The sequence below is a fragment of the Mobula birostris genome, chromosome 6, assembly GCF_030028105.1.
Source record: "Mobula birostris isolate sMobBir1 chromosome 6, sMobBir1.hap1, whole genome shotgun sequence".
Taxonomy (NCBI): domain Eukaryota; kingdom Metazoa; phylum Chordata; class Chondrichthyes; order Myliobatiformes; family Myliobatidae; genus Mobula; species Mobula birostris.
In genome coordinates, this window is record NC_092375.1 from 98,468,546 (window position 1) to 98,495,442 (window position 26,897).

The following is a 26,897-nucleotide window of genomic DNA, read 5'->3' on the forward strand; positions in this document are numbered from 1 at the left end:
TGCTTATCCCTTCTCTTCTCCACACCTGCCCATCACCTCCCTCTGGTGCCCTATCTCCTTTTCCTTCCAAAGTTCACAGTCCTCTCCAATTAGATTCCTTCCCCTTTACCTCTTTTACCGATCACCTCCCAACTCCTCACATCGTCCACCTCACCCACCCACACACCTTACATCTGTGGTGGGAAAGCTGTTGGAAAAGATTCTTAGAGATAGGATCTATGTGCATTTAAAGAATCATGGTCTGATCAGGGACGGTCAGCATGGCTTTGTGAAGGGCAGATTGTGTCTACAAGCCTGATAGAGTTCTTTGAGGAGGTCACCAGGCATATAGATGAGGGTAGTGCAGTGGATGTGATCTACATGGATTTTAGTTAGGCATTTGACAAGGTTCCACACAGTAGGCTTATTCAGAAAGTCAGAAGGCATGGGATCCAGGGAAGTTTGGCCAGGTGGATTCAGAATTGGCTTGCCTGCAGAAGGCAGAGGGTCGTGCTGGAGGGAGTACATTCGGATTGGAGGGTTGTGAACCTCAAGGTTGTATATAGTGACATATATGTACTTTGATAATAAATTTACTTTGAACTTAGAACTTTGAACTTTTGAAATGAATGGCACTGACAAGCAAGGTGAATTTAGGGAGTTAGGAGATAAACTAAAAAGTAGAATCACAAAGGTAATAATCTCTGGATTACTACCAGTGCCACATGCTAATCAGAGTAGACATAGGAGGATTTTTCAGATGAATACGTGGCTTGAAAAATGGTGCAAGTGGGAGGGATTCAAATTTCTGGGGCATTGGAACCAGTTCTGGAGGAGGTGGGACCGGTACAAACAGGACAGTCTGTACCTGGGCTGGACTGGAACCAATGTCCTAGGGGGAGCGTTTGCTACTGTTGTTCAGGAGGATTTAAACTAATGTGGCCGGGGGATGGGAACAAGTGCAGAGAGACAGAGGGGTGTAAAATGAGGATAGAAGCAAAAAGTAGTAAGGTGAAAAGTAAAAGTGGCAGGGCGGCAAATCCAGGGCAAAAATCATAAAGGGCCACTTTTCAACATAATTGTCTAAGGGCTAAGAGTGTTGTAAAAGCAAGCCTGAAGGTTTTGTGTGTCATTGCAAGGAGCATTCGTAACAAGGTGGATGAATTAAAAGTGCAGGTTGTTATTAATGAATATGATATAGTTGGTATCACAGAGACATGGCTCCAGGGTGACCAAGGATGGGAGCTCAACATTCAGGGATATTCAATATTCAGGAGGGATGGACATGAAAGGAAAGGAGGTGGGGTAGCATTGCTGGTTAGAGAGGAGATTAGCACAATAGAAAGGAAGGACATTAGCCGGGAGGATGTGGAATCAATATGGGTAGAGCTGCATAACACTAAGGGGCAGAAAACGCTGGTGGGAGTTGTGTACAGGCCACCTAACAGTAGTAGTGAGGTTGGGGATGGCATTAAAGAGGAAATTAGAAATGCGTCCAATAAAGGAACAGCAGTTATAATGGGTGACTTCAATCTACATATAGATTGGGTGAACCAAATTGGTAAGGGTGCTGAGGAAGAGGATTTCTTGGAATGCATGCGGAATGGTTTTCTGAACCAACATGTCGAGGAACCAACTAGGGAGCAGGCTATTCTGGACTGGGTATTGAGCAATGAGGAAGAGTTAGTTAACAATCTTGTCCTGCGAGGCCCCTTGGGTAAGAGTGACCATAATGTGGTGGAATTCTTCATTAAGATGGAGAGTGATATAGTTAATTCAGAAACAAAGGTTCTGAACTTAAAGAAGGGTAACTTTGAAGGTATGAGATGTGAATTAGCTAAGATAGACTGGCAAATGACACTTAGAGGGTTGACGGTGGATATGCAATGGCAAGCATTTAAAGATCACATGGATGAACTACAACAATTCTTCATCCCAGATTGGCAAAAGAATAAACCAGGGAAGGTAGTGCACCCATGGCTGACAAGGGAAATTAGGGATAGTATCAATTCCAAAGAAGAAGCATATAACTTAGCCAGAAAAACCGGCTCACCTGAGGACTGGGAGAAATTCAGAATCCAGCAGAGGAGGACAAAGGGCTTAATTAGGAAAGGGAAAAAGATTATGAGAGAAAGCTGGCAGGGAACATAAAAACTGACTGTAAAAGCTTCTATAGATATGTGAAAAGAAAAAGATTGGTTAAGACAAATGTAGTTCCCTTACAGTCAGAAACAGGTGAATTGATCATGGGGAACAAGGACATGGCAGACCAATTGCATAACTACTTTGGTTCTGTCTTCACTAAAGAGGACATAAATAATCTTCCGGATATAGTAGGGGACCGAGGGTTTAGTGAGATGGAGGAACTGAGGGAAATACATGTTAATAGGGAAGCGGTGTTAGGTAAGTTGAAGGGATTAAAGGCAGATAAATCCCCAGGGCCAGGGGGTCTGCATCCCAGAGTGCTTAAGGAAATAGCCCAAGAAATAGTGGATGCATTAGTGATAGTTTTTCAAAACTCTTTAGAATCTGGATTAATTCCTGAGGATTGGAGGGTGGCTAATGTAACCCCGCTTTTTAAAAAAGGAGGGAGAGAGAAACCAGGGAATTATAGACCAGTAAGCCTGACATCGGTGGTGGGGAAAATGCTAGAGTCAGTTATCAAGGATGTGATAACAGCACATTTGGAAAGTGCTGAAATCATCAGACAAAGTCAGCATGGATTTGTGAAAGGAAAATCATGTCTGATGAATCTCATAGAATTTTTTGAGGATGTAACTAGTAGAGTGGATAGGGGGGAACCAGTGGATGTGGTATATTTGGATTTTCAAAAGGCTTTTGATAAGGTCCCACACAGGAGATTAGTGTGCAAACTTAAAGCACAAGGTATTGGGGGTATGGTATTGAGGTCGATGGAGAATTGGTTGGCAGACAGGAAGCAAAGCGTGGGAATAAACTGGACCTTTTCAGAATGGCAGGCAGTGATTAGTGGGGTACCGCAAGGCTCAGTGCTGGGACCCCAGTTGTTTACAATATATATTAATGACTTAGACAAGGGAATTAAATGCAGCATCTCCAAGTTTGCGGATGACACGAAGCTGGGTGGCAGTGTTAGCTGTGAGGAGGATGCTAAGAGGATGCAGGGTGACTTGGATAGGTTAGGTGAGTGGGCAAATTCATGGCAGATGCAATTTAATGTGGATAAATGTGAGGTTATCCACTTTGGTGGCAAAAACAAGAGGATTCAAGTACAGGAGCAGGGAAGTATTACTGCAGTTGTACAAGGCCTTGGTGAGACCACACCTGGAGTATTGTGTGCAGTTTTGGTCCTCTAATCTGAGGAAAGACATTCTTGCCATCGAGAGAGTACAACGAAGGTTCACCAGATTGATTCCTGGGATGGCAGGACTTTCATATGATGAAAGACTGGATCAACTAGGCTTATACTCTCTGGAATTCAGAAGATTGAGGGGGGATCTTATTGAAACGCATAAAATCCTAAACGGATTGGACAGGCTAGATGCAGGAAGATTGTTCCTGATGTTGGGGAAGTCCAGAACGAGGGGTCACAGTTTGAGGATAAAGGGGAAGCCTTTTAGGACCGAGATGAGGAAAAACTTCTTCACACAGAGAGTGGTGAATCTGTAGAATTCTCTGCCACAGGAAACAATTGAGGCCAGTTCATTGGCCATATTTAAGAGGGAGTTAGATATGGCCCTTGTGGCTAAACGGATCAGGGGGTATGGAGAGAGTTCAGAGTTCTGATTTGGATGATCAGCCATGATCATACTGAATGGTGGTGCAGGCTCGAAGGGCCGAATGGCCTACTCCTGCACCTATTTTCTATGTTTCTAAGTTTCTATACAGTCTGTAAGCATGTAAGCAAGTAAGCATCTCATTAGTAGGAGGCAGTCCCTCGAAATCAGCTTTATTGTTACTGACTAAATGTATTGTTTTATACAATGTAAGAGAAAATTACTGGAAGCTACATAAATAAATAAATAGTGCAACAGACAAATAATGAGGTGACACACACAAAATGCAGGAGGAACTCAGCGGGTCAGGCAGTGTCTACGGAAAAGATAGAATGGCCCAAAACGTCGACTGTTTACTCTTTTCCATAGGTGCTGTCTGACCTACTGAGTTCCTCCAGCATTTTGTGTGTGTTGCTTTGGATTTCCAGCAAATGCAGACTTTCTTGTTATTGTGAAATAATGAGGCAGCTACTTTTCATCAGCTATTTAGAAATCTGATGGTGGAGGAGGAGAAGTTGATCTTAACATATTGAGTTTGGATCTTTAGGCTTTGGCACAGCCTTCCTGATGGTCTTTAATGGTGGGTGCCATCTTCTGTCATCTCTTGAAGAGGTCCTTGATGGAATGGAGGGTTGAGCCCATGATGGACAGGCTGAATCTGCAAACTTCTGCAATAGTGTTAGCGGTTTCCATAGTTAGAGTAGTAGACAGGAGATTCTGTGGACGTGACAGAGACAGCCAGATGGTACGTTGCCTCCTAGGTGCCAGGGTCAGATCAGGTCCACGGCATTCTAAAAGGGGAGGGTGAGCAGACAGAAGTTGTGGTACATATTACTACCAACAACATAGCTAGGAAAAGGGAGGCAGTCCTGAAGACTGAACATAGGGAGTTAGGTAGAAAGTTGAAAAGCAGGACTTCAAGGCTATTAATCTCTGAATTGCTGTCTATGCCATGCACCAGTGAGAGTAAGATTAAAATGATTTGGCAGATGAAGATGTGGTGGAGAAATTGATGAATGACCGCACTAACTGGGCGAAGTAATTATGCAGGCAGTGGGAATATTATCCCTCTTGTGTTTCTAGCTCTTGTTACTGGAGATTCAGTGTTACTTGACCCTACCGGTTTGATCTGGCCCACACCTTCATTGACTTTGTCCAACACTACTTGCCTTTATTGGGATCTTTCTCCTTTTTACATCTATCTCAAGGTTTAGGGTTATGAATAAGGTGTTGTGGGGGTGGTGGGGCTATTGCTTATGGTTGGTGTTGGGAGGTGGATTGTGGGGAATGAGTGCTTATGTTGGGGTTGCGGGCCCATAGAGGGGTGTGGAGGTTAGGGTTACAGATAGGTGTAGGGTTGGGATGGAGATAAAGGGTTAGAGGAGAGTGGGGTGTGGGGGATATTGTTAGGGGTAGGATTGGGTGATGTAGGTGAGGGGCTGGAGGAGACGGGGGGGGGGGGTGGCCTGACCAGGCCAGGGTTTGCGTGGGGTATGGAGTGTAGGGGTCGGGTCAAGGGATGGAAGTGATGGAGATGCAGGTGGAGGGGAGGTGAGAGAGGGGTGTGGAGGTTAGGGGTAGGGTTAGATTAGGTTTGAGGGATGGAGATGAGGGACTGGATGAAAGAAGGTTGTGAAGGTTAGGGGGTAGGTATAGGATTGGGAGGTGAGGCTTGGAGGGGAGAAGGGTGGTCTGGCAGGGAGAGAGAAGGGGGCCTGGAGGAGGTTTTTGCCTGGCCAACTTGGGGATTGGTTTTTCGGGAACACATGTACTTTATACTTTATTGTCGCCAAACAATTGGTACTAGAACATACAATCATCACAGCAATATTTGATTCTGCACTTCACACACAATATTGTTGTACATCTACATGCGGGATGGGGTGGGATGCCACATGGGGGGGTCTGTCATGGGGAATGTATAGGGCTCTACGTTAAGTTCTCACAAATAAAATGATGTGAAGCATTTTATACTTAAGAAAAACTTGTGACAACTCATTTATTGAACTCCAATAAAATTGAATACAAAGCGCGGTAAAAGTATTTCACGTAATTATGTCATCACGTCAAACCAACCTCTTAAAGTCTACCCCAACTCAATGTCAGTGTGTGAATCCTGTACATTTCCACCAATTACATTAGCCCACACTGCCCCCGACCCCACCCAGAATTCACTAACTCTGGCATTGAGAGCCCGTCCAGAGCTCAGGTCTGCCTACCTGTCTTCCAAGGGTGGAGAAACAGCAGGTGCCTCTGGCTCATCCAGAAGTGTGTTGACATGCTTAAGGACCTGTTGTGACAGCAGAAGCGTTGTAACAGAATCCTGCAAAACTTGGTGGTCTGGGTTAAGGTGATGTACTGAAACATATTCAGGTATACCCCTCCTATCTATGGTAAAAGGCTTTTCTTTCCATTCCGAAACGTGGAACAGGCCGTCATAAGGGGGCCTAAGAGGATGTTGGTGTGCATTATGGCAGACAAAAACAAACGAGGTGGAATGTAGGTCAACGAATGCTGTGAAATAGTGATCCTCTGGAAGAAAAGGAAAATGGCAGACAGACAAATAGAGACCGAGAAGCTCACGTGCTATACTTCCTTTTGGGGGGTGGGGTGGAACAGAACTGCCAGCTGAAGAAAACAAGCTGCTGCCACACGCCTCCAACCAACTGTTCATGCACAGCACCCACAGTATAGTGTGAAGTGTCAGTAGTAATGGCTATGGGTGCTTTGGGAAGCTGGTGCTCCAGCAGGTGCGCCTTGGAAAGAACTCGTTCAGTATCATCAAATAGCCAGCGTGTTGGCTGAAATCTCTGGAATTGCCCTGGAGCACCGGGGTCACCAATGTAGGTTTTGGCAAATAAAATGACGTGAGGCACTTTATGTTTAAGAAAAAACTGTGACAACTCTTTTATTGACTCCAAAAAACTGACCATAAACCCACCTCTTGTAGTGAACTTCAACTTGATGTTGATGTTTGTGATTTCTGTACATTTCTACCAATTACATTACCCTACAGTATCTTCTCTGCTTTGTGTAGTGCTAAGACCATAAGATCGTAAGACATCAGAGCAGAATTAGGCTATTTGGCCCATCGACTCTGCTCCACCATTTCATCATGGCTGATGCAATTTTCCACTAGCCCCAATCTCCTGCCTTCTCCCTGTATTCACTCATGCCTGACAAATCAAGAACCTACCTCTGCCTTAAATAAACATAAAGACTTGGCCTCCACAGCTGTCTATGGCCAAGAATTCCACAGATTTTCCACTCTGTGGCTAAAAAAATTTCTCCTCGTGTCCATTCTAAAAGGACACCCCTCTATTCTGAGGCTGTGGCCTCTGGTCTTAGACTCTCCCATCCTCTCCACATCCACTCCATGAAAGCCTTTCACCATTCGATAGGCTTCAATGAGGTCAATCCTCATTCTTCTGAACTCTAGCGAATACAGGCCCAGAGCTATCAAATGCTCTTCATATGACAAGCCATTCAATCCTGGAATCATTTGCATGAAATTCCATTGAACTTTCTCCAGTTTCAGCACATCCATTCTAAGGGGTTCAAACCTGCTCACAATATTTCAAGCGAGGCCTCACCAATGCTTTATAAAGTTTCAACATTACATTCTTGCTTTTATATTCTAATCCTCCTGAAATAAATGCTACCATTACATTTGCCTTCCTCACCCCCTACTCAACGTGAAAATTAACCTTTAGGGAATCCTGCACAAGGACTCCCAAGTCCCTCAGTGACTCAGTTTTTTATATTTTCTCTCCATTTAGAGAATAGTTAACACTTTCATTTCTTCTACAAAAGTGTATGACCACAGACTTCCCGACAGTGTATTCCATCTGCAGTTTCTTTGTCTAATTCTGTAGCCACTCTACTCCCTCCATCTCTCTTCATATCATCTGAAAACTTTGCAACAAAGCCATCAAATCAATTCCATTATCCAAATCACTGACATATAACATAAAAAAAATTGGTCCCAACACAGAACCTCTGTGGAACACCACTAGTCACTGGCAGCCACCCAGAAAAGGCCCCCTTTATTCCCACTCTTTGCCTCATGCCTATCAGCCACTGCTTTATCCATGCTAGAATATTCCCTGTAATGCCATGGGCTGGTAGCTTGTTAAGAAGCCTCATGCTGCATAAAGTCAAAGGCAAAAGCCTTCTGAAAGTCCAAGTACACCACATCCACCATTTCTCCTTTGTCTATCCTGCTTACTATAAAGAATTTCAACAGATTTATCAGACAAGATTTTCCTACAAGGAAACCACAGCCTATTTTATCATGTGCCTCCATGTACCCTCAGACCTCATCCTTAATAATTGACTCCAATATCTTCCCAGCCACTGAGTTCAGACTAACTGGTCTATAGTTTCCTTTCTTCTGCCACTCTCCCTTCTTGAAGAGTGGAGTGACATTTGCAGTTTTCCATTCTTCTGGAACCATTCCAGAGTCTAGTAATTCTTGAGAGATCACCACTAATACCTCCATAATCTCTTCGGCCACCTCTTTCAGGACCCCGGGGTGTATACCATCTGGTCCAGGTGACTTAATTACCTTCAGATCTTTCAGTTTCCTAAGATCCTTCACTCTAGTAATAGTAACTTCACACACATCATAACCTCTGACACCTGGAACTTTCATCATACTGCTAATGTAGTCCACAGTGAAGGCTGACACAAAATATTTCTTCGGTTCATCTGCCATTTCCTAGTCCCTCTCCGGCATCATTTTCCAGCAGTCCAATATCCATTCTCACCTCTCTTTTACACTTTATGTATCTGAAGAAACTTCGGTATCCTCTTTAATGTTATTGGCTAGCTTACTTTCATATTCCATCTTTACCTTCTTAATGATTTATTGAGTTACCTTCCGTTGGATTTTAAACTTTACCAACTTCCCACTAATTTTTGTTCTATTATGTGCCCTCTCTTTGGCTTTTATTTTGGCATTGTTTTCCTTTGTTAGCTTCCTTTGTGTCATCTTTCCTTTAGAATAATTCTTCCTCTTTGTGATGTATATATCCTGCGCCTTCTGAATCGCTTCCAGAAATTCCAGCCATTGTTACTTTGCCATCATTCCTGCCAGTGTTCTTTTCCAATCAATTCTGGCCAACTTCTCTCTCGAGCCTCTATAATATCCTTTACTCCATTGTAATATTGATACATCTAACTTTAGCTTCTCTTCCTCAAATTTCAGGGTGAATTCACTTATATTATCCCTTTTACCAATCAACTTTCCAGCTCTTAGCTCCATCCCTCCCCCTCCAGTCTTCTCCTATCATTTCGGATCTCCCCCTCCCCCTCCCACTTTCAAATCTCTTACTATCTCTTCTTTCAGTTAGTCCTGACGAAGGGTCTCAGCCCGAAATGTCGATTGTACCTCTTTCCGTAGATGCTGCTTGGCCTGTTGCATTCCACCAGCATTTTGTGTGTATTGCTTAAATTGCCAGCATCTGCAGATTTCCTCGTGTTTGCATAATTCATATTATGTTCACTTTCCCCAAAGTGTTCTTTTACGTTAAGCTCGCTAATCAATTCTAGTTCATTGCACAATGCCCAATCCAGAATAGCTGATCTCTGAGTGGGTTCGACTATGAGCTGCTCTAAAAAGCCATCTTGCAGGCACTACAGAGGTTTCTTCTCCTGGAATCTAGCACCAACCTGATTTTCCCGATCTACCTGCATATTCAAATCCCTTATGACTATCGTAAATTTGCCCTTTTGGCATGCATTTTCTATCTCCCATTGTAATTTGTAGACCACATCCTGACTACTGTTTGCGGGTCTGTATACAACTCCCACTAGGATCTTTTTACCCTTGCAGTTCCTTATCTCAATTCATACCTTTCAACCCTATGTCATCGCTTTTGAATGTTTTGATTTCATTTTTTACCAACGGAACAACACCACCCCCTCTGCTTTCCTGCCTGCTCTTTTGATACAATTTGTATCCTTGGACATTAAGCTCCCAGCTATAATCTTCTTTCAGCCATGATTCAGTGATGGCTACAATGTCAAACCTGCCAGTCTGCAATTGTGCTACAAGGTCATCCTTATTCTGTATACGGCACACATAGAAATATATCACCTTCAGTCTTGTATTCACCCTTCTTCAATTTTGTTCACCTTTTACATGGCAACTCAGTCTATTGACTGCAATTTTGCCCTATCAACAGTCTCCCTTCTCTACACATTGTCTCTGTTTGTAAACCAACTACCTCATTTTCAGTACTCTCATCTACAAACATTTGTAACTTTCCTCCGATATTTTTGCATTGAAATATACACAGTTCAGGATACTAAGTCGCGCCATGCTCAACCTTTTGATTCCTAACTTTGTCTGAGGTCTTACCAACATATACCTCCACGACCTCTCCACTAACTGTTCTGGCACTCTGGTTCCCATCCCCCTGCAACGCTAGTTTAAACCCCATCGTGCAGCAAGGTTGATGATCTTATAGTGCAGTTAGAGATTGGCAGGTACGCTATTGTGAGCAACACTGAGTCATGGCTGAAAGAAGATTATAGTTGGAACTTAACAGGTTGTATCAAAAGAACAGACAGGTAGTCAGAGGGGATGGGGTGGCCCTGTTGGTAAAAAAATAAAATGAAAGAGATGACATAGGATCGTAAGATGTAGAATCTGTGTGGGTAGAGTTAGGAAAATGCAAAGCTAAAAAGACCCTGATGGGAGCTATACATATACAGACCAGGGTGTGAGATTATAAATTACAAAGGAAGACAGAAAAAAAAACATGTAAAAAGGGCAATTTTACGATTGTCATGGGGGGATTTCATTATTCAGTTAGATTGGAAAAATCAGGGTTGGTGCTGGATCCTAAGAGAAGGAATTTGTAGAATGCCTACAAGATGGGATTTTAGAGCAGCTTGTAGTTGAGTCTACCACGGAACAGGCAATTCTGAATTGGGTACTGTGTAATGTACCGTATTTTATTAGGGAGCTTAAGGTAAAGAAACCTTTAGGAGGAGGAGGTGATCTTAATATGATAGAATTCACCCTGCAGTTTTAAAGGAAGATGCTAAAATCAGTGATATCAGTATTATAGTGGAGTAAAAGGAACTACAGGAGCTTGAGAGAGGAACTGACCAAAGCTGATTGGAAGAGGATATAGCAAGGATAATGGCAGAAGTATTCTAAAAGGAAGATGAGGCAACTGTGGCTGACAAGGGAAGTCAAAGACAATATAAAAGCAAAATATATACAGTACAGTCAAATATCAATAATATGAATACAATATAGCAAAAATAAGCGGGAAGGGAAGCTAGGGAATTGGGAAGCTATTAAAAACCAACGGAAGTCAACTAAAAACCATTAAGGACAGAAAAAGTGAAATAGATCAAAGTCAGCATGGTATCCTCAATTGGAATTCTTTGCGGAAATAGCAGGCAGGATAGACAAAGAAGAGTCAGCGGATGTTGTTTACTTGGACTTTCAGAAGGCCTTTGACGAGGTGCCTCACATGAAGCTGCTTAACAAGAGCCTGTGGTATTACAGAAAAGATACTAGCATGGATAGAAGACTGGCTGACTGTCAGGACACAGAATGTGAATAAAGATTGGCTGACTGGCAGGAAACAAGAATAAAAGGGGCCATTTCTAGTTTGCTGCTGATGATTAGCTGTGTTCCACATGGTTCGGTGTTGGGATCACTTCTTTTAATGTTAAATGTCAATGATTTGGATGACAGAATTGATGGCTCTGTGGCCATGTTGGTGGACGAGACAAAGGTAGGTGGAGGAGCAGGTAGATTTCAGGAAGTAGGGTGTCTACAGAGAACTCAGACAGATTAGGAGAATGGACAAAAAAGTATCAGATAAAATATAGTGTAGGCTTGGACTTACTTTCTAAATCAGGAGCAAATTCAGAATTCAAAAGTACAAAGGGAGGATTCCCAGAAGGTTAACTTGCAGGTTGAATCGGTGTTCAGAAAGGCAAGTGCAATGTTTACGTTCATTTCAAGAGAACTAGCTTATAAAAGTAGGGATGTAATGCTGAGGCTTTATAAAGGCATTGGTCAGACCACACTTAGAAAATTGTGAACAGTTTTGGGCCCCTTACCTAAGAAAAGGTGTACTTGCATTGGAGAGGAGATTCACAAGAATAATCCCAGGAATAAAAGGTTTAAGGTATGAGCAGCATTTAATGCCGTTGGGCCTCCAGTCGCTGGTGTTTAGAAGAATGAGGGGGAACACACTGAAGCCTATTGAATAATGAAAAGCCAAGATAGAGTGGAGAGGAAGTTTCCAAGAGTGCATGGTTCTAGGACCAGAGGGCACAGCCTCAGAATAAAGACCTTTAGAACAGAGATGAGGAGGAATTTCTTTAGCCAGAGGGTAGTGAATATATGGAATTGCCACAGATGGCTCTGAAGACCAAATCACTGGATTAAGCAGAGGTTGATAGGTTTTTGGTTAGGAAAAGTGTCAGAGGTTACATGGAGAAGGCCCAGGAATGGGGTTGAGAGGAACAATAAATAGCCATGATGGAATGGTAGAGCAGACTCAACAAGGTAAAGGGCCTAGTTCTAATATTATGTTCTTAAGGTGGGTGTTTTCCTGACCTCCTCTTCCTTAAGTCCACAATCAATTCCTTGGTCTTACCGATGTTGAGTACATGGTTTTTGCTGTGACACCACTGAACCAGATGATTTATCTCTCTCCTCTATGTCTCTTTATTGCCCTCTGAGATCCTGGCAACATCAGTGGTGTCATCAGCAAATTTATAGATGGCACTTGAGGTTTCCGCAGAACACGCAGTCATGAATGGAAGAGAGGGCTATGAACACATACTTGAGGGGTGTTCATATTGACTGTCAGTGATGAGGGGATTTTATCACTAATCTGTACACACTGTGGTCTTCTGATAAGTAAGTCGAGGATCCATTTGCAGAAAGAGGAACAGAAACCCAGATTCTGACTTGTTGATTAGTACTGAGTGTATGATTGTGTTGAGCATTGACCTGTAATCCATAAATGGCAGCCTGACATATGTTCTGTTGTTGTCTCAGTGACTGAATTGTGGAAGAGTACAACCTATCCCTAACATAGCCCATTCCCTAAGAGACATACATCACACTCCTTCGAAAGCAAGACAGTAAAAAACACTATTGATAGGTGAACATATTTACATTCAATTATGGCTTTCTTGAAACACAGTAAGCAGAAAAGTAGGCAGTGTTGAAGCTATTGCCTCCCTCCCTTCTTAAAGTTTGCAGTGTCATTTGCAATTTTCCAGTCCTACCGAACCTTTCCAGAATCTACTGATTCTTAAAAGATCATTACTAATGCCTTCACAATCTCTTCAGCTACCTCTTTCCAAACCCTGGGGTTTAGTCCATCTGGTCTAGTTGACTTATCTAACTTCAGACCATTCAGCTTCCTGAACACCTTCACCTTAGTAATAAAAACTACACTCACTTCTGCCCCCTGATACTCACGAATTTCTGATATACTGGCAGTGTCTTCCACAGTGAAGACTTCGTCCACTATTTCTTTGTTCTCCCCTCCATTAATACCTTTCCAGTGACACTTTCTAGCAGTGCAATATCCACTCTCACCTCTCTTTTAATGTTTATACATCTGAAAAAACTTTTTGCATCCTCTTTTATATTATTAGTTAACTTTAATACTTCATCTTTACTCTCTTTATGGTTTTTTAGTTGCCTTCTGTTGGTTTTTAAAAGCTTTCCAATCCTTTAACTTCCCACTAATTTTGCTGTATGTCCCCTTTTTCGCTTTAATTCTGTCTTTGATTTCTCTTGTCAACCATCCTCCCTTTAGAATGCTTCATTTCTGGGATGTATCTATCCAGCACCTTCTGAATCGCCCCAGAAACTCCATCCATTGCTGTTCTGCCATCATCCCTGATAGAGTCCCCTCCCAATTAACTCTGACCAGCTCTTTTATATCTTTATAATTCCCTTTATATCACTATAATACTGATATGTCTGACTTTATCTTCTCCCTCTCAAACTGTAGGGTGAATTCTATCATATTATAATCAGTCTCCTAAGGGTTCCTTTACCTTAAACTCCCTAATCATATCTGGCTCTTTACACAATGCCCGGGAGGGGGGAGAAGATGGCGACGCGACAGCAGTGTGCGCGGCCACTTCGGTGATGAATATCCATTATCTGTCAAGTAGGGGACCGTGCACAATTCTGATTTGATGGAGACAGATGTGAGAGCACAGAGGAACATCTGGAAAACTTCTGAAATGTTTCGTTGCTGCTGCTACTGTGTGGTAACCGGAGCCTCTGGAGCTGAAGGCCCCGAAATCCTTGGCTTTGCGTGTTTTAGCGGCCGGGGAGAGGTCGAAGGCGCTCAGCAGAGGATGGCGCTCAAGAGGCTGCATCGGAGAGGCTGCTCGGAAGCTTGGAGTTTTCGGATGGATGGACTCAGTGTCCGCTGTGGTCGGCTGCTTCCAAGGTATCGGCAAGTTGACGGTGCCTGGAGGTTTATGGCAGGGAGTTTCTCCCTTTTGCCACCTGCTATCGGGGACTCGGGAGTCAATCGACTCAGGATTTTGAGACTTTTCTTACTGTGCCCATGGTCTGTTCTTCATCAAGTTATGGTATTGCTTTGCACTGCTGTAATTATATGTTATTCTGTCAGTGTTAGACTTTGGTTTGTCCTGTTTTCTGTGATATCACTCTGGAGAAACATTGTATCATTTCTTAATGCATGTATGCATTTCTAAATGACAATAAAAGAGGACTGAGTGTTCTCATAATCCAATCTAATCTAATCTAATACCCAATCTGGAATTGCCTTTCACCCTGTGGACTCAACCACAAGAACATAAGACCATATCACATAGGAGCAGAATTAGTCCATTTTGCCCATCGAATCTTCTCCGCCATTTCATCCATTTTTCCTCTCAGTTCCAATCTCCTGCCTTCTCCTCGTATCCCCTCATGCACTCAACAAACAAGAATCTATCAACCTCTGCCTTAAATATACATACAGATTTGGCCTCCACAGCTGCCTGTGGTAAAGAATTCCACAGATTCATCAAACTCTGGCTAAAGAAATTCCTCCTCAAATGCTAACATCGCATTTGCCTTCTTCATCACAGACTCAACCTGCAAATTAACCTTTAGGGAATTCTTCACAAGCACTCCCGAGTCCCTTTGCACATCAGATTTTTGTATTTTCTCTCCATTTAGAAAATACCCAACCTTTTCATTTTTTTCTATCAAAGTGCAGGATCATACACTTCCCAACTGCACCTCTTTGCCCATTCTCCTAACCTAAGTCCTTCTGTAGCCTCTCTACTTCCTCAAAGCTACCTGCCCCTTCACCTGTTTTCATATCGTCTGCAAACTTTGCAACAAAGCCATCGATTCTATCATCCAGATCATTAACATATAACATAAAAGGAATTGGTCCCAACACAGACACCTGTGGAATACTTGTCACCGGCAGCCAACCAAAAAAGGCTCTCTTTATTCCCACTCTTTGCCTCCTGCCAGTCAGCCAGGAACTGCTCTAAAAAACCATCCCATAGGCATTCTACAAATTTCTTCTCTTGGGATCTAGCACCAATGTGATTTTACCAATCTCTCTGCATATTGAAATCCCCCATGACTATAAGGCTATTTGCACTTTTTGCTTGCCTTTTCTATCTCCTCTTATAATTTGTACCCAACATCCTGGCTATTGTTTGGAGGTCTGTACATAACTCACATCAGTGTCTATTTACCCTTGCAGTTTCTTAACTCTACCCACAAGGATACTATGTGTTCCAATCCTATTTCACCTCTAAGGATTTGATTTCACTTTTTATCAAGAGCCACTCAACCCCCTTTGTCTACCTGCCTGTCCTTTTGATACAATGTGTATACTTGGATGATTCTTTCAGCCATGACTCAGTTATGTTCACATTGCCAATTTCTCACTGTGCTACAAGATCATCTATCTTATTCCATACCATGTACATTCAAATATAATACCTTCAGTCCTGTATTCATCAGCCTTTTTGACTTTGTCCCTATGTTACACTTCACTGACTGCTATTTTATCCTATCATTCCTCAGTCTCACTACACAATGCATCGACATGTATACCAATTGCCCCATCTTCAGCCCTATCTCTCCGATTCCCACAGCCCTCCCAAATGAGTTTAAACTCTCCAACAGCTCTATCAAACCTGCCCGCAGGGATATTGGTCCTCCTCGTGTTCAGGTGAAACTTTTTATGTGCAGGTCAAACCTCCCCAGGAGAGATCCCAATGATCCAGAAATCTGAACCCTGGCCCCAGCACCACTTCCTCAACCACTCACGAATCTGTATTATCATCCTGTTCCTGCCCTGACTAGCATGCGGTACTTGAAGTAATCCAGAGATTACTACCTTGGAGGTCCTCCTCTTCATCCTCTTCCCTAACTCCCTACGATCACTGTGCAGGATCTCTTAACCCCTTTCTGCCAATGTGATTAGTGCCAATGTGCACCGTGACCTCTGGCTGCTCACCTTCCCTCTTGAAAATATTCTGCAGCCACTCTGAGACATCTAGAGCCCTAGTATCTGAAGGCAACACAGCATTCTGACTTTTCTTTCGCTGCCACAGAACTTCCTGTCCATCCCCTTAACTATCAAGTCTTCTATCACTATTACCCAGCCTAGCTTTAACTTTTCTTGTTGAATCTCCTCAGAACAGGCCACAGTTCTACTGGCTTTGCTGCTGTTGCGTTCTGATATTTCATCCTCCCAGGAGTATCTAAAAAGGGTATACTTGTTGCTAAGGCGAATGGTCACAGGGAAACCTTGCACTGACTGCTTACTTCCCTTACGTCTCCTGATGGTCACATTACCCATCTACTATCTGAGGCCTGCACTCTGGGTGTGACCACCTTAGTTGTACATTCATGGTGTCATCCCTCAACTGTAACAAAAGGGGTTCTGCTAGTTGAGATGTGCTACCATTGTAAATACATAATTCTGTAAATTTACCTAATATATGTGATTATAACAATTGAAACTATAGTTAATTACTTGTTGTTACCATGTTGAAGTATAAAACATGTCAGGAGAGTGAGATTCTACTGGATCATCTCTGGATTGACCTCCCTAAGGTTTGCTGTGAATAAAGACTACTATATTTCCCAATTCCAGCTTTTGGGTGGCTCAGTTTTAGCCAGTCACAACATTTGGTACAAGGTAAAAAAGAAAAAAAAAAGAGAAAATTTGCAGATGATATTAATCCAAAGCAACACACACAAAATGTTGGAGGAAATTAGCAGGTCAGGCAGCATCTATGGAAAAGAGTAAACAGTCGATGTTTTGAGCTGAAAACGTCAACTATTTACTCTTTCCCATAGATGTTGCCTGACCTGCTGAGTTCCTCCAGGACTTTGTGTGTGTTGCCAAAGAAAACAAAACTCTGCCATAGACAGCCCGAAGCCCAGCCCTTGAAAGGAGGAGGGTTGGGCATGGGGCTAGCAACTCCGTTTTACAGAAACTTCAAAGACCTCACCTCTGAGAGAGGAAAATGGACTACACCTGGGGACAACTTGAAAGACTGGCCTAGGACAGAGGACTCTAGCGAGCTACTGTCAGCGCCTATGCCACAGTAGGGGTGACTGGCTTAAGCTGATAAGAAAAAAGAAAAGGAAACGGCCAGTGTAGCAGGCATCCTCAAAAATATTGTTAGTTTTCCTTATACAACACACTGTGAAGATGGACTAGGTGGAAGGATGTACTGAGCAGTCTTTGCCACTCTGCTGGTTCTGTCGATCCAGAACAGAGCAGTTCTGCTCCAGGCTGAGAGGCAACTCATCAGGATACCTTCCATAACGTATCTATGGAAACTCCAGAGAATCCTTATGTACAAGCCAAATCTTCTCAGTTACCCAAGTACATATGCTGTTATACATGTGATCACCACATCAGTGTGGAGGGGCCAGGTGAGATTGCTTGAGACCTAGATGCCATCTTTTTGCAGAACAGAACTACTTCATTGAATTCAATAACTGGGTTGATAATGCATATTTAAATAAATACTCCAATTCTAGCCTATGAGGCTTAAACGTCAAATTGCAGAAATATTTTCCAGTGTACACAAGGGTACATTTCAAGCACTTTTTCTCAGATGTCTATAACCTTGTTTTGTTGAAGTAGTAAATTGGATTAGACATTGGCTTTGCGGGAGAAGCCAGACAGTGCTTGTTTCTCTGATTGGAGGTCTGTGACTAGTGGTGTGCTACAAGGATCGGTGTTGGGTCCGTTGTTGTTTGTCATCTGTATTGACGATCTGGATGATAATGTGGTAAACTGGATCAGCAGATTAGGGGTGTAGTGGACAGTGAAGAAGACTGTCAAAACTTACAGTGGGATCTGGACCAGCTGGAAAAATGAGCTGAAGAATGGCAGATGGAACTCAATGCAGACAAGTGTGAGGTGTTGCATTTCCATATGACCAACCAGGATAGGTCTTAAAAAGAGTGCAATAGTACAGAGGGATCTGGGAATATAGATCCATAATTCTTTGACAATAGTGTCACAGGTAGATAGGGTCAAAAAGAAAGCTTTTGGCACATTGGCCTTCATAAATAATGTATTGAGTACAGGAATTGGGATGTTATGTTGAAGTTGTATAAGACGTTGATGAGGCCTAATCTGGAGGATTGTGTCCAGTTTTGGTCATCTACATACAGGAAAGAATGTAAATAAGATTGAAAGAGTTCAGAGAAAATTTACACAGAACTTGACAATTTGAGTTATAGAGAATGGTTGAATAGGTTGGGTCTTTGTTCCCTGGAATGTTGAAGGTTGAGGAGAGATTTGATAGAAGTATACAAAATTATGAAGGGTATGGATAGGTAAAGGCAAGCAGGCCTTTTCCACTGAGGCTGGGTGAGACAACAACTCAAGTTTATGCATTAAGGGCGAAAGGTGGTATGTTTAAGGGGAACATATGGGTGATGTGGATCGAGCTGCCAGCGCAAGTGGTAAATTTGGGATTGATTTCAAAATTTAAGAAAAACTTGATGTTACGTACCCCGTAACTGGGTTGCCAAACCAGCAGAAATGGACCACTCAGTTGGAGTCTGGATCACTGGAACTAAGAAAGTTTTATTAAAGAAATAAGCAACACAGTACTCTAATAGTAAGGATATAAATGCAACAGGTTAGCAATGAATAAACATACATGTACACAGAACTAGGATAATAGGGTCAATCAGCTCTATCACAGTCTAGGGGTAAAATGTTCAATCACAAGTGACAGAGTTCAGTTTAGTTCAGTTCGCAGTAATCGCTGTCGTGCCGTTGGAGAGAGAGAGAGAGAGAGAGAGAGAGAGAGAGAGAGAGAGAGAGAGAGAGAGCGAATGCTGATATTCAAATCTGATTCAACAGACCTTTGATATTCCTCACAGTTAGCTTTCGGGCGAGCCCTTTGTAATGTCTTCTGAGGTCACCGACTGTGACTCCTCCGTTTTCAGATACGATCAATCCTCTGCAGTGAACCCGGCACCCAGGCAAGGGTGGACACACACACCAGGTTCTCGCCGACCGTATCTTTCCACTCTGTGCATCTATGGCCGGTCCCGCGACTAGTCCTCCAAAAATTCCCACCGACTTGTGGGGGCACACCGCTTCCAGGGTCTCGTTACCTCGTGGTATCATGTGTGGTGTCTGTTGCCTTAGCGAACCTGTCCCTTTTTATCCCCCTGCTGGGGTATCGCCTGTCCCTCACACTTCAAACAGTTCAGGGTTCAAAAGGAGCCGGTCTTGACAATACTCAGACCGGTGTCTCCTTCCGTTAAACTCTCTCGTCTCCTTATTAACATTTCCAAATGCTGCTCCATTGTCTTATTTATCTCTCTCTCCTGAAGACAGGTAGCAGATCAACTGATGATCCCACTGGAGCTAGCACAGGACAGTTAACATCTTAGTCTATCTGTACTTTTGTAACCCTCTTTCGTCACACTTGGGTAGAGCACGTAAGGGTATGATCTGGGCACAGGTCCATGAGACTAGGGAGATTAATGGTCGGGCATAGACTAGGTGGGCTGAAGGGCTTGTTTCTGTGCTGCAGTGTTCTTTAAGGACTCTTTACCTTGTTATTTCATATTCTTGTTATCTATTTATATTTGTCTTTACAGTTTGTTGTCTTCTGCACCCTGGTTGATTTTTTATTGATCCTAAACCATAGAAACATAGAAAACCTACAGCATAATACAGGCCCTTCGGCCCACAAAGTTGTGTCAAACATGTCGCCACCTTAGAAATTACTAGGCTTACCCATAGCCCTCTATTTTTCTAAGCTCCATGTACCTATCCACCTATCCAAAAGTCTTTTAAAAGATACTATCGCATCTGCCTCCAACACCGTTGCTGGCAGCTCATTCAACGTACTCACCACTCTCTGAGCAAAAAACTTACCCCTGACATCTCCTCTGTACCTACTCCCCATCACCTTAAACCTGTGTCCTCTTGTGGCAATCATTTCAGCCCTGGGAAAAAGCCTCCGACTATCCACACGATCAAAGCCTCTCATCATCTTATACTGTTATAGTTACTGTTCTATAGATCTGCTGAGTATGCCCGCAGAAAAATAAATCTCAGGGTTGTATGTGGTGACTTACAGTGTATGTACTCTGATAGTAAAAAAAATACTTTGAACTTTGAAGTTTTGACTTTATTGAGAAAAAAATACAGCAGGAACATGTTTGAACACTAACCTTTTTCCACAACAGACCACTTTTCCTTATTTTCTATTGTTTTATAGAAATTGTACAAGAAGATGTTAGGAAAGTTCATTAATAACTTTGGTGCTTTTCAGAAGAAGACTCAAGGCTTGATAGTTCAAATGGTCTCCACAAAATACATCAAAGAAAAATTGTGGACATGTACACAGATAGTAATTTTTTTAAACAGCAAGTACAGGTTACCAAGTCAGAAGGCAGGTTATGAAAATCATGGATCAGTTCAGATCTGGTTACATGGTTATACTTCAACATCAACCTATAGAACACATTGGTACTTAAAAAATATCCATAATAATTTAAAAACCTATCCATGCCTGCACAGTTTCAGGTGAAGCTCAATACGTGTGCAAATTTCAAATAATATCCGTAATAATTAAAAAACCTACACAGTCTGCACAGCGAAACTAAACAAAACAAGACGTCTAACAAAACCATGCTACAAGGCAATATGATGTGTACAATTATGAATCTTGGCCAAGAGACCCTTCACAAAGACACGAGGGATTTAAACACCATTTGTATAACACCACAGGAATTTATTTAATCATCTCAAACTGGCAGCTGGAAATGGACATCCACTTGCGCCTCCTTTGCCAATGACATGATTTCTGAAAGCTTTACAACCTGCAAGTAAAGACAGTAATCCTTAAAAGGTTTCACCTTATAAACAACTTCAGGTTGGACACAGTCCAAAGGGAAAATGATTATGCAAAACTTAAAAAAAAATCAGTTTTTAACAATGATCCTTCAATGTACCAGAAGATAGTTAATTCATTTCAGAGAGCTCTTTTCTCTTATTTACATGCAACATAGGAGCTCATTCAGCCCACCCTGGCTGTTGAAGCACCACCTTGATTAATTTCCCCAATTTATTCCATGCAACCTGTTTTCTCCATCTCTCTCACACATACCTTTCAGTTCCACACCCACAGGGGCAATTTACAGTGACCAATTAACCTCCGAACCAGCATACCTCCATCATGTGGAAAGAAATTGAAGGACTCAGTGGAACCACACGCAGTCACAAAGAGAATATGCAAACTAACACAGACAGTACTGAAGGTCAGGGTCACTAAACCTGTGAGGTAGCAGCATGGACTGCTGCATGTGCCATCTGCTTTGTCATATGAAATAATGCTGGGTTACGTAAATCGTAATACTCCTGAATTCTGATAAAGTTAAAAACAGACAGACTTTATGCTATACAAAGTTTGCTATTTCAATGAAAGCAAATAAATTGGGAAATATAATACTTAAATTAAAGTAAAAACCAAATGAAGAAATGGGTAAAGGAGAGGCAGTAATAAGATGGGATGGGAATCACAAGGCTGCACAAGAGTTTAATTGGAAGTGCTCCTGGTGTTTAGTTATAGCCAATATTACAAAAATTATTCTTCCCTGAGAATGGATATCCAGATTATGATATTAGTAGAATGGTGGGTAAGCTAACAAAAAATGCAGAATATATCAGCTGTGGAATATTTTGTCAGACTAATCTCAAGACAGTGAAAAGAATCTGCTTTTTACAAATTCAGTCCATTATTGAGATACAAAGAATGACTTGTTTCCCATCTCTTGCTTACCATTTTAGCTGCTTCATCTAAGTCATCACAGCCTAGGATCTTGAGATTGCTGGCAGCAATCAGTGCTTTGGCATCATCAACTTGTGTACCTGTATGAAGATAATATACACTGAACAATTACCAAGCTTTTCCCTAAGGTATTTACATTTATGTCGATCTTGTGTCAATTTCGGTATGTCCCAAAGTGCTTTACAGTCAGCTAGGTACCTTCAAATTATTTGTTAATAGTTCACAGAATACAAATGTCATTGGTAAGGCAGATCACTAACTGTCCCAGAAACTGAATAGCTTGTTAGGCCATTTCAGGAGGCAGTTGAATCAACAACATTGCTACAAGTTTAGGGAGCACATGGGTCTGTATGGAAAGGCTTCCTTATAAGGACAACCGCTGTACTGTTTTAAACTAAAATCTGATCGTACCCTGGTTACCATCACTGATGCTTTTCACTCCATATTTAAACACAAACTTAAATTACCCATCTGCTATACAGAATTCAAATCTATGTTCTCAGATCTATCACATAGGCCACTACACAACAGTCCAATAGGTTAGCCACTCTACAAACTTCCATTGTCATTTGTTTATTTATTCAGAGATACAGCGTGGAACAGGCCCTTCTGGCTCATTGAGCTGCACTGCACAGCAACCCATTGATTTTAACACTAGCCTAATCACAGGACAATTTACAATGGCCAATTAACCTACTAACTGGTACGTCTGGATTGTGGGAGGAAACCTCACATGCACATGGAATTGCTTACAGAGAATGCTGGAATTGAACTCCAAACTCTAATGCCCCGAGCTGTAATAGTGTTCACGCTACCGTGATGCCCCACGGTAATGCAGAAACGCAGCATGTAGTGAGTGCACGTGACAAGACCAGGTGATTGATAGTAAGGAATTAAACTTTAGACAACAGGGAGGTGCAGTCAATTGAGCAAGTTTAACAGAGGCAAAGCATGTGGGGATGCATTACAATGCTTCCCTTTAAAGGGTAAAGGAAAATTCAGAAATAACAAGTACAGGGAACCCTAGATGTCAAAGAATATCAAGGGTAAGATAAAGAGAAAACAGAAGGATATAGCAGCTTGAGAACTATAAATTAGGGTGGAGTTGGGGGATGTCAAGAGTATAAAAAGGGTAGGATGACACTCAAAAAGGCAATTAGGAAGGCAAAGAGGAGTCATACAGTATCAATGATGGACAAGGTTGAAGGACATCTGAAGTTTAATATATATTTATAAGGACAAAAGAATAATCTAGAAAAGGGCAGAGCCAATTAATGGCAACAGGACTGATTTATATGTGGAATCAAATGATATAATGTGTGCAGTTCTGGTTGCTCTATTTCTGTAAGAACGTGGAAGCGTTGCAAGGGGGCAGAAGGGGTTTACCAGGATGCTGCCTAGATTAGTGGATATGAGCTGTAGGGAGAGGTTGGACAAACAGGTTGTTTCCTGTGGAGCATCATATGTTGAGAGGAGACCTGATATGTTAATAAAATTATGAGAGGCATAGATAGGGCAGCTATGTGCAGTCCTGATCACAAACACTGCAGGAGGGATGTGATAGTGCTGGATAGGGTGCAGAGGAGATTCAACAGGATGTTGCTTGGGATGGAGCTTTTCAGTTATGAGGAGAGACTGGAAAGACTGGGTCTGTTTTCCCTGAAGAGGAATGGGGTCATGATTGAGGTAAATATAATAATGAGGGATATACTGTAGGTAGGGTAGATTGCAGGAATATTTTCCCCGTATCAGAGGTAATATAAACTAGAGGAAAGGGGAAGAGATTCAGACAGGATCTAAGGGCCAGAATGACCACTAATTAGATATTGTGTACACATTAAAAGAAAGATACAATTGTTCTAGAGAATGTTTAGAGGAGATTCACAAGGATATTACCAAGACTGAAAAACTGCAGTTATGAAAAACGTTTGGACAGGCTTGGTCTAATTTCTTTTGTACAGAGGAGGCCTAACAGGAGTACATAAAATCCTAGGATGCACAGATTTGCAGGCAGATTAGGGAAAAATTAGCAGAGTTGTTAAAGTGAGTGACTTCAACTTCCCCAGTATAGACTGGGGTCTCCTTAGTGCAAGAGGGTTAGATTATGTAGAATTTGTTTGGTACATCCAAGAGTTTCTTAAATCAATATGTGGGTTGCATTGGGAAAATGAACCTGGCCAGGTTGCTGAACTTTCAGTGTGAGAAATTTAGAAAGCAATGGTTACAACTCCTTAGTTTTAAGGTAACTGTGAATAAGGAAACGTATGGACCTTGGGGGCGGGTAAATTAAGAGTCTGATAGGCTTCCACGTAACCCTATATTATTTCTATTAGGTGATATTGAAGGGATAAAACCGAAACTTAAACTGAATAAATATCAGAAAGAATTTATAAAAATTGCATTGGCAGTAGCCAAGAAGGCTATAGCAGTTACTTGGAAATCGGATTCGTATTTAAGTATGAATTGTTGGAATAATGAAATTTCTAGTTGTATTCCACTCGAAAAAATTACTTATAATTTAAGAGATAAATATGATACATTTTTGAATATTTGGCGCCCTTACTTACAAAAGATAGGTTGGCATATTTAGCTGCTCCAATGATAAAGATGTTGGTCCCTTGGGGAAAGTAATAAATAAATATACTAAATTAATTTTGAATCCCATGGAACATGTGGAAACCTTCCAATATCCAGGCAGTTCTTCTTTCCTTTCCTTTTTTTTCAGGTAGGGGTATATATCGGGGGGAAGGGTTAAGGGGAGGGGGGAGGGTAGATATTATCACTCTATGTAATCACTTCGAAAACTCAATAAAAATTATATTTTAAAAAAAGTCTGTTAGGCAGGAGATAGGAAGAGTTAATTGGAATGGTACTTTTTGCCCACATCTGACATGTGGACGGTATTAAAAGATCAAATGCAGAGAGTACAGTTATGTTAAAGTAAGACTGAAGAGTGAGAATCGTAAGGTTAGGGAACCTTGGATGACAAGTGAGGTTGTGAATTTAGTCAAAAAGAATAAGGAAGCATGTGGAAGATTCAGGAAACTAAAACAAACAGAGCCCTTGAAGAATATAAAGGAGCTATAAAAGAGCTAGGGAGGATCGGGGCCCATGGCAAGTAGGATTAAAGAGAATCTCAAGGCAATACAAACATACATCAAGTAGGGAGAGAGCTGGATCACTAAAGGATAAATAATATGCTTGGAGGAGGAAGAGGAGGATGTGAGTGAGGACCTAAATGAGTACTTCACATTGGTATTCACCAAGGAAAAAAACATAGAGGATAGAAAAATCAGTGTAGGGCATGTTAATATACTATGGCATTTTGAGATGAAAGAAGTGGTAGAGTTGAGTGTCTTGAAAAATATTAAGGTGGTTGAGTCCCCAGGATCTGATATGACATACCTCAGTTTATTGAAAGGCAAGAGATGAGATTGCTGAGGTCTTGAGCAAGATGTCAGTGTACTCTTTAGCCACATGCAAGGTCCTAAGGACTGGCAAGCAACTAATGTTGTTCCATTAATCAAGAAAGGAATAGGAATAATAGACCATGTAAGTCCCATGTTAATGGTAGGGAAACTAATGACAATTCTTAGAGATAAGATTCATGAGCATTTTGAGAAGCATGGTATAATTTCAGTGAACATGACTTCATGAGAGGCAAGTCAAATTACCGAGCTTTCATGGAGGTAACAGCGGTGATTGATGAAACTACAGTAGTGGTTGCAGCCTACTTCAATTTTTGTAAGGCATTTGACAAGGTTGCACATAGTTGGCTATTCTAAAAGATGCAAGAGATTCATAGTAATTTGGCTAACTGCATTAAGAACAGAAGACAGGGTTTCAGTCAATAGGTCTTAATCTGGTTGGAAGTCCCTAACTAGTGATGTCCTGCAGAAACCATAATCAACATGGATCAGAAATGACATTTCCCTCTCACTGACAATCAACACTGATGCACCTCAAGGATGTGTGCTTAGCCTGCTACTCTACTCTCTACACCCACAACTGCAGAGTTCAAACGCCATCTATAAATTTGCCAAGGACATACTATAGTTGGCAGAATTTCAGATGGTGATGAAGAGGTGTAGAAAGGCAAGATAGAACAATTGCACTCAACTTCAGGAAGATCGAGAAATTGATTGTGGACTTCAGGATGGAGAAGTCAAGGGAACACACTCCAGTCCTCATTGAAGAATGAGAAGTGGAAAGAGTAAACAGTTTCAAGTTTCTAGGTGTCAACATCTCTGAAGATCCACCCTGGGCCCAACATATTAATGCAATTACAAAGAAGGCACAACAGCAGCTATACTTCATTAGGAGTTTGAGTTTGTTCTCGATATTTATTGCTTATTTGTTATTATTTTTTTTTCTCTTTGTATATGTACTATTCATTGTCTTTTAGACACTGGTTGAATGCCAAGTTGGTAGGTCTTTCATTAATTCTGTTATGGTTATTATTAAGACCATACCACCATAATTTATAGGAGCAGAATTAGGCCATTTTGCCCATTGAGTCTGCTGTGCCATTTCATCATGGATGATCCATTTCCCTCTCAGCCCCAATCTCCTGGCTTCACCCCATATCCCTTTTATGCCCAGAATAATGAAGAATATATCAACCTCCACATTAAATAAACCCAATGAGTTAGCCTCCACAGCTGCCTGTGGCAACAAATTCCACAGATTCATCACAAATTGGCTAGAGAAATTCCTTCTCATCTCTGTTCTTAATGGACATCCCTCTTTTCTGAGGCTGTGTCCTCTGATCTTAGACTCCCCCTCCATAGGAAACATCCTCCCCACATTCACTCTATAAAGGCTTTT

The 26,897-nt window shown here is 41.8% G+C and overlaps 1 protein-coding gene across 2 annotated transcripts in view; it reads right to left on the reverse strand.

Moving 5' to 3' along the window:
• Positions 1–20,377: 20,377 nt before the first annotated feature.
• Positions 20,378–26,897, reverse strand: part of LOC140199223 (succinate--CoA ligase [ADP-forming] subunit beta, mitochondrial-like) — a 202,105-nt gene continuing 195,585 nt past the window's right edge. For both annotated transcript variants that reach the window (XM_072260920.1, XM_072260918.1), the window contains 2 exons: positions 22,062–22,150; positions 20,378–21,102 (listed from right to left, as the gene is read on the reverse strand). In XM_072260920.1, the coding sequence (XP_072117021.1) occupies positions 21,028–21,102; positions 22,062–22,150 (164 nt within the window). In that variant the 3' untranslated portion in view covers positions 20,378–21,027. The remainder of the gene's footprint in view (positions 21,103–22,061; positions 22,151–26,897) is intronic.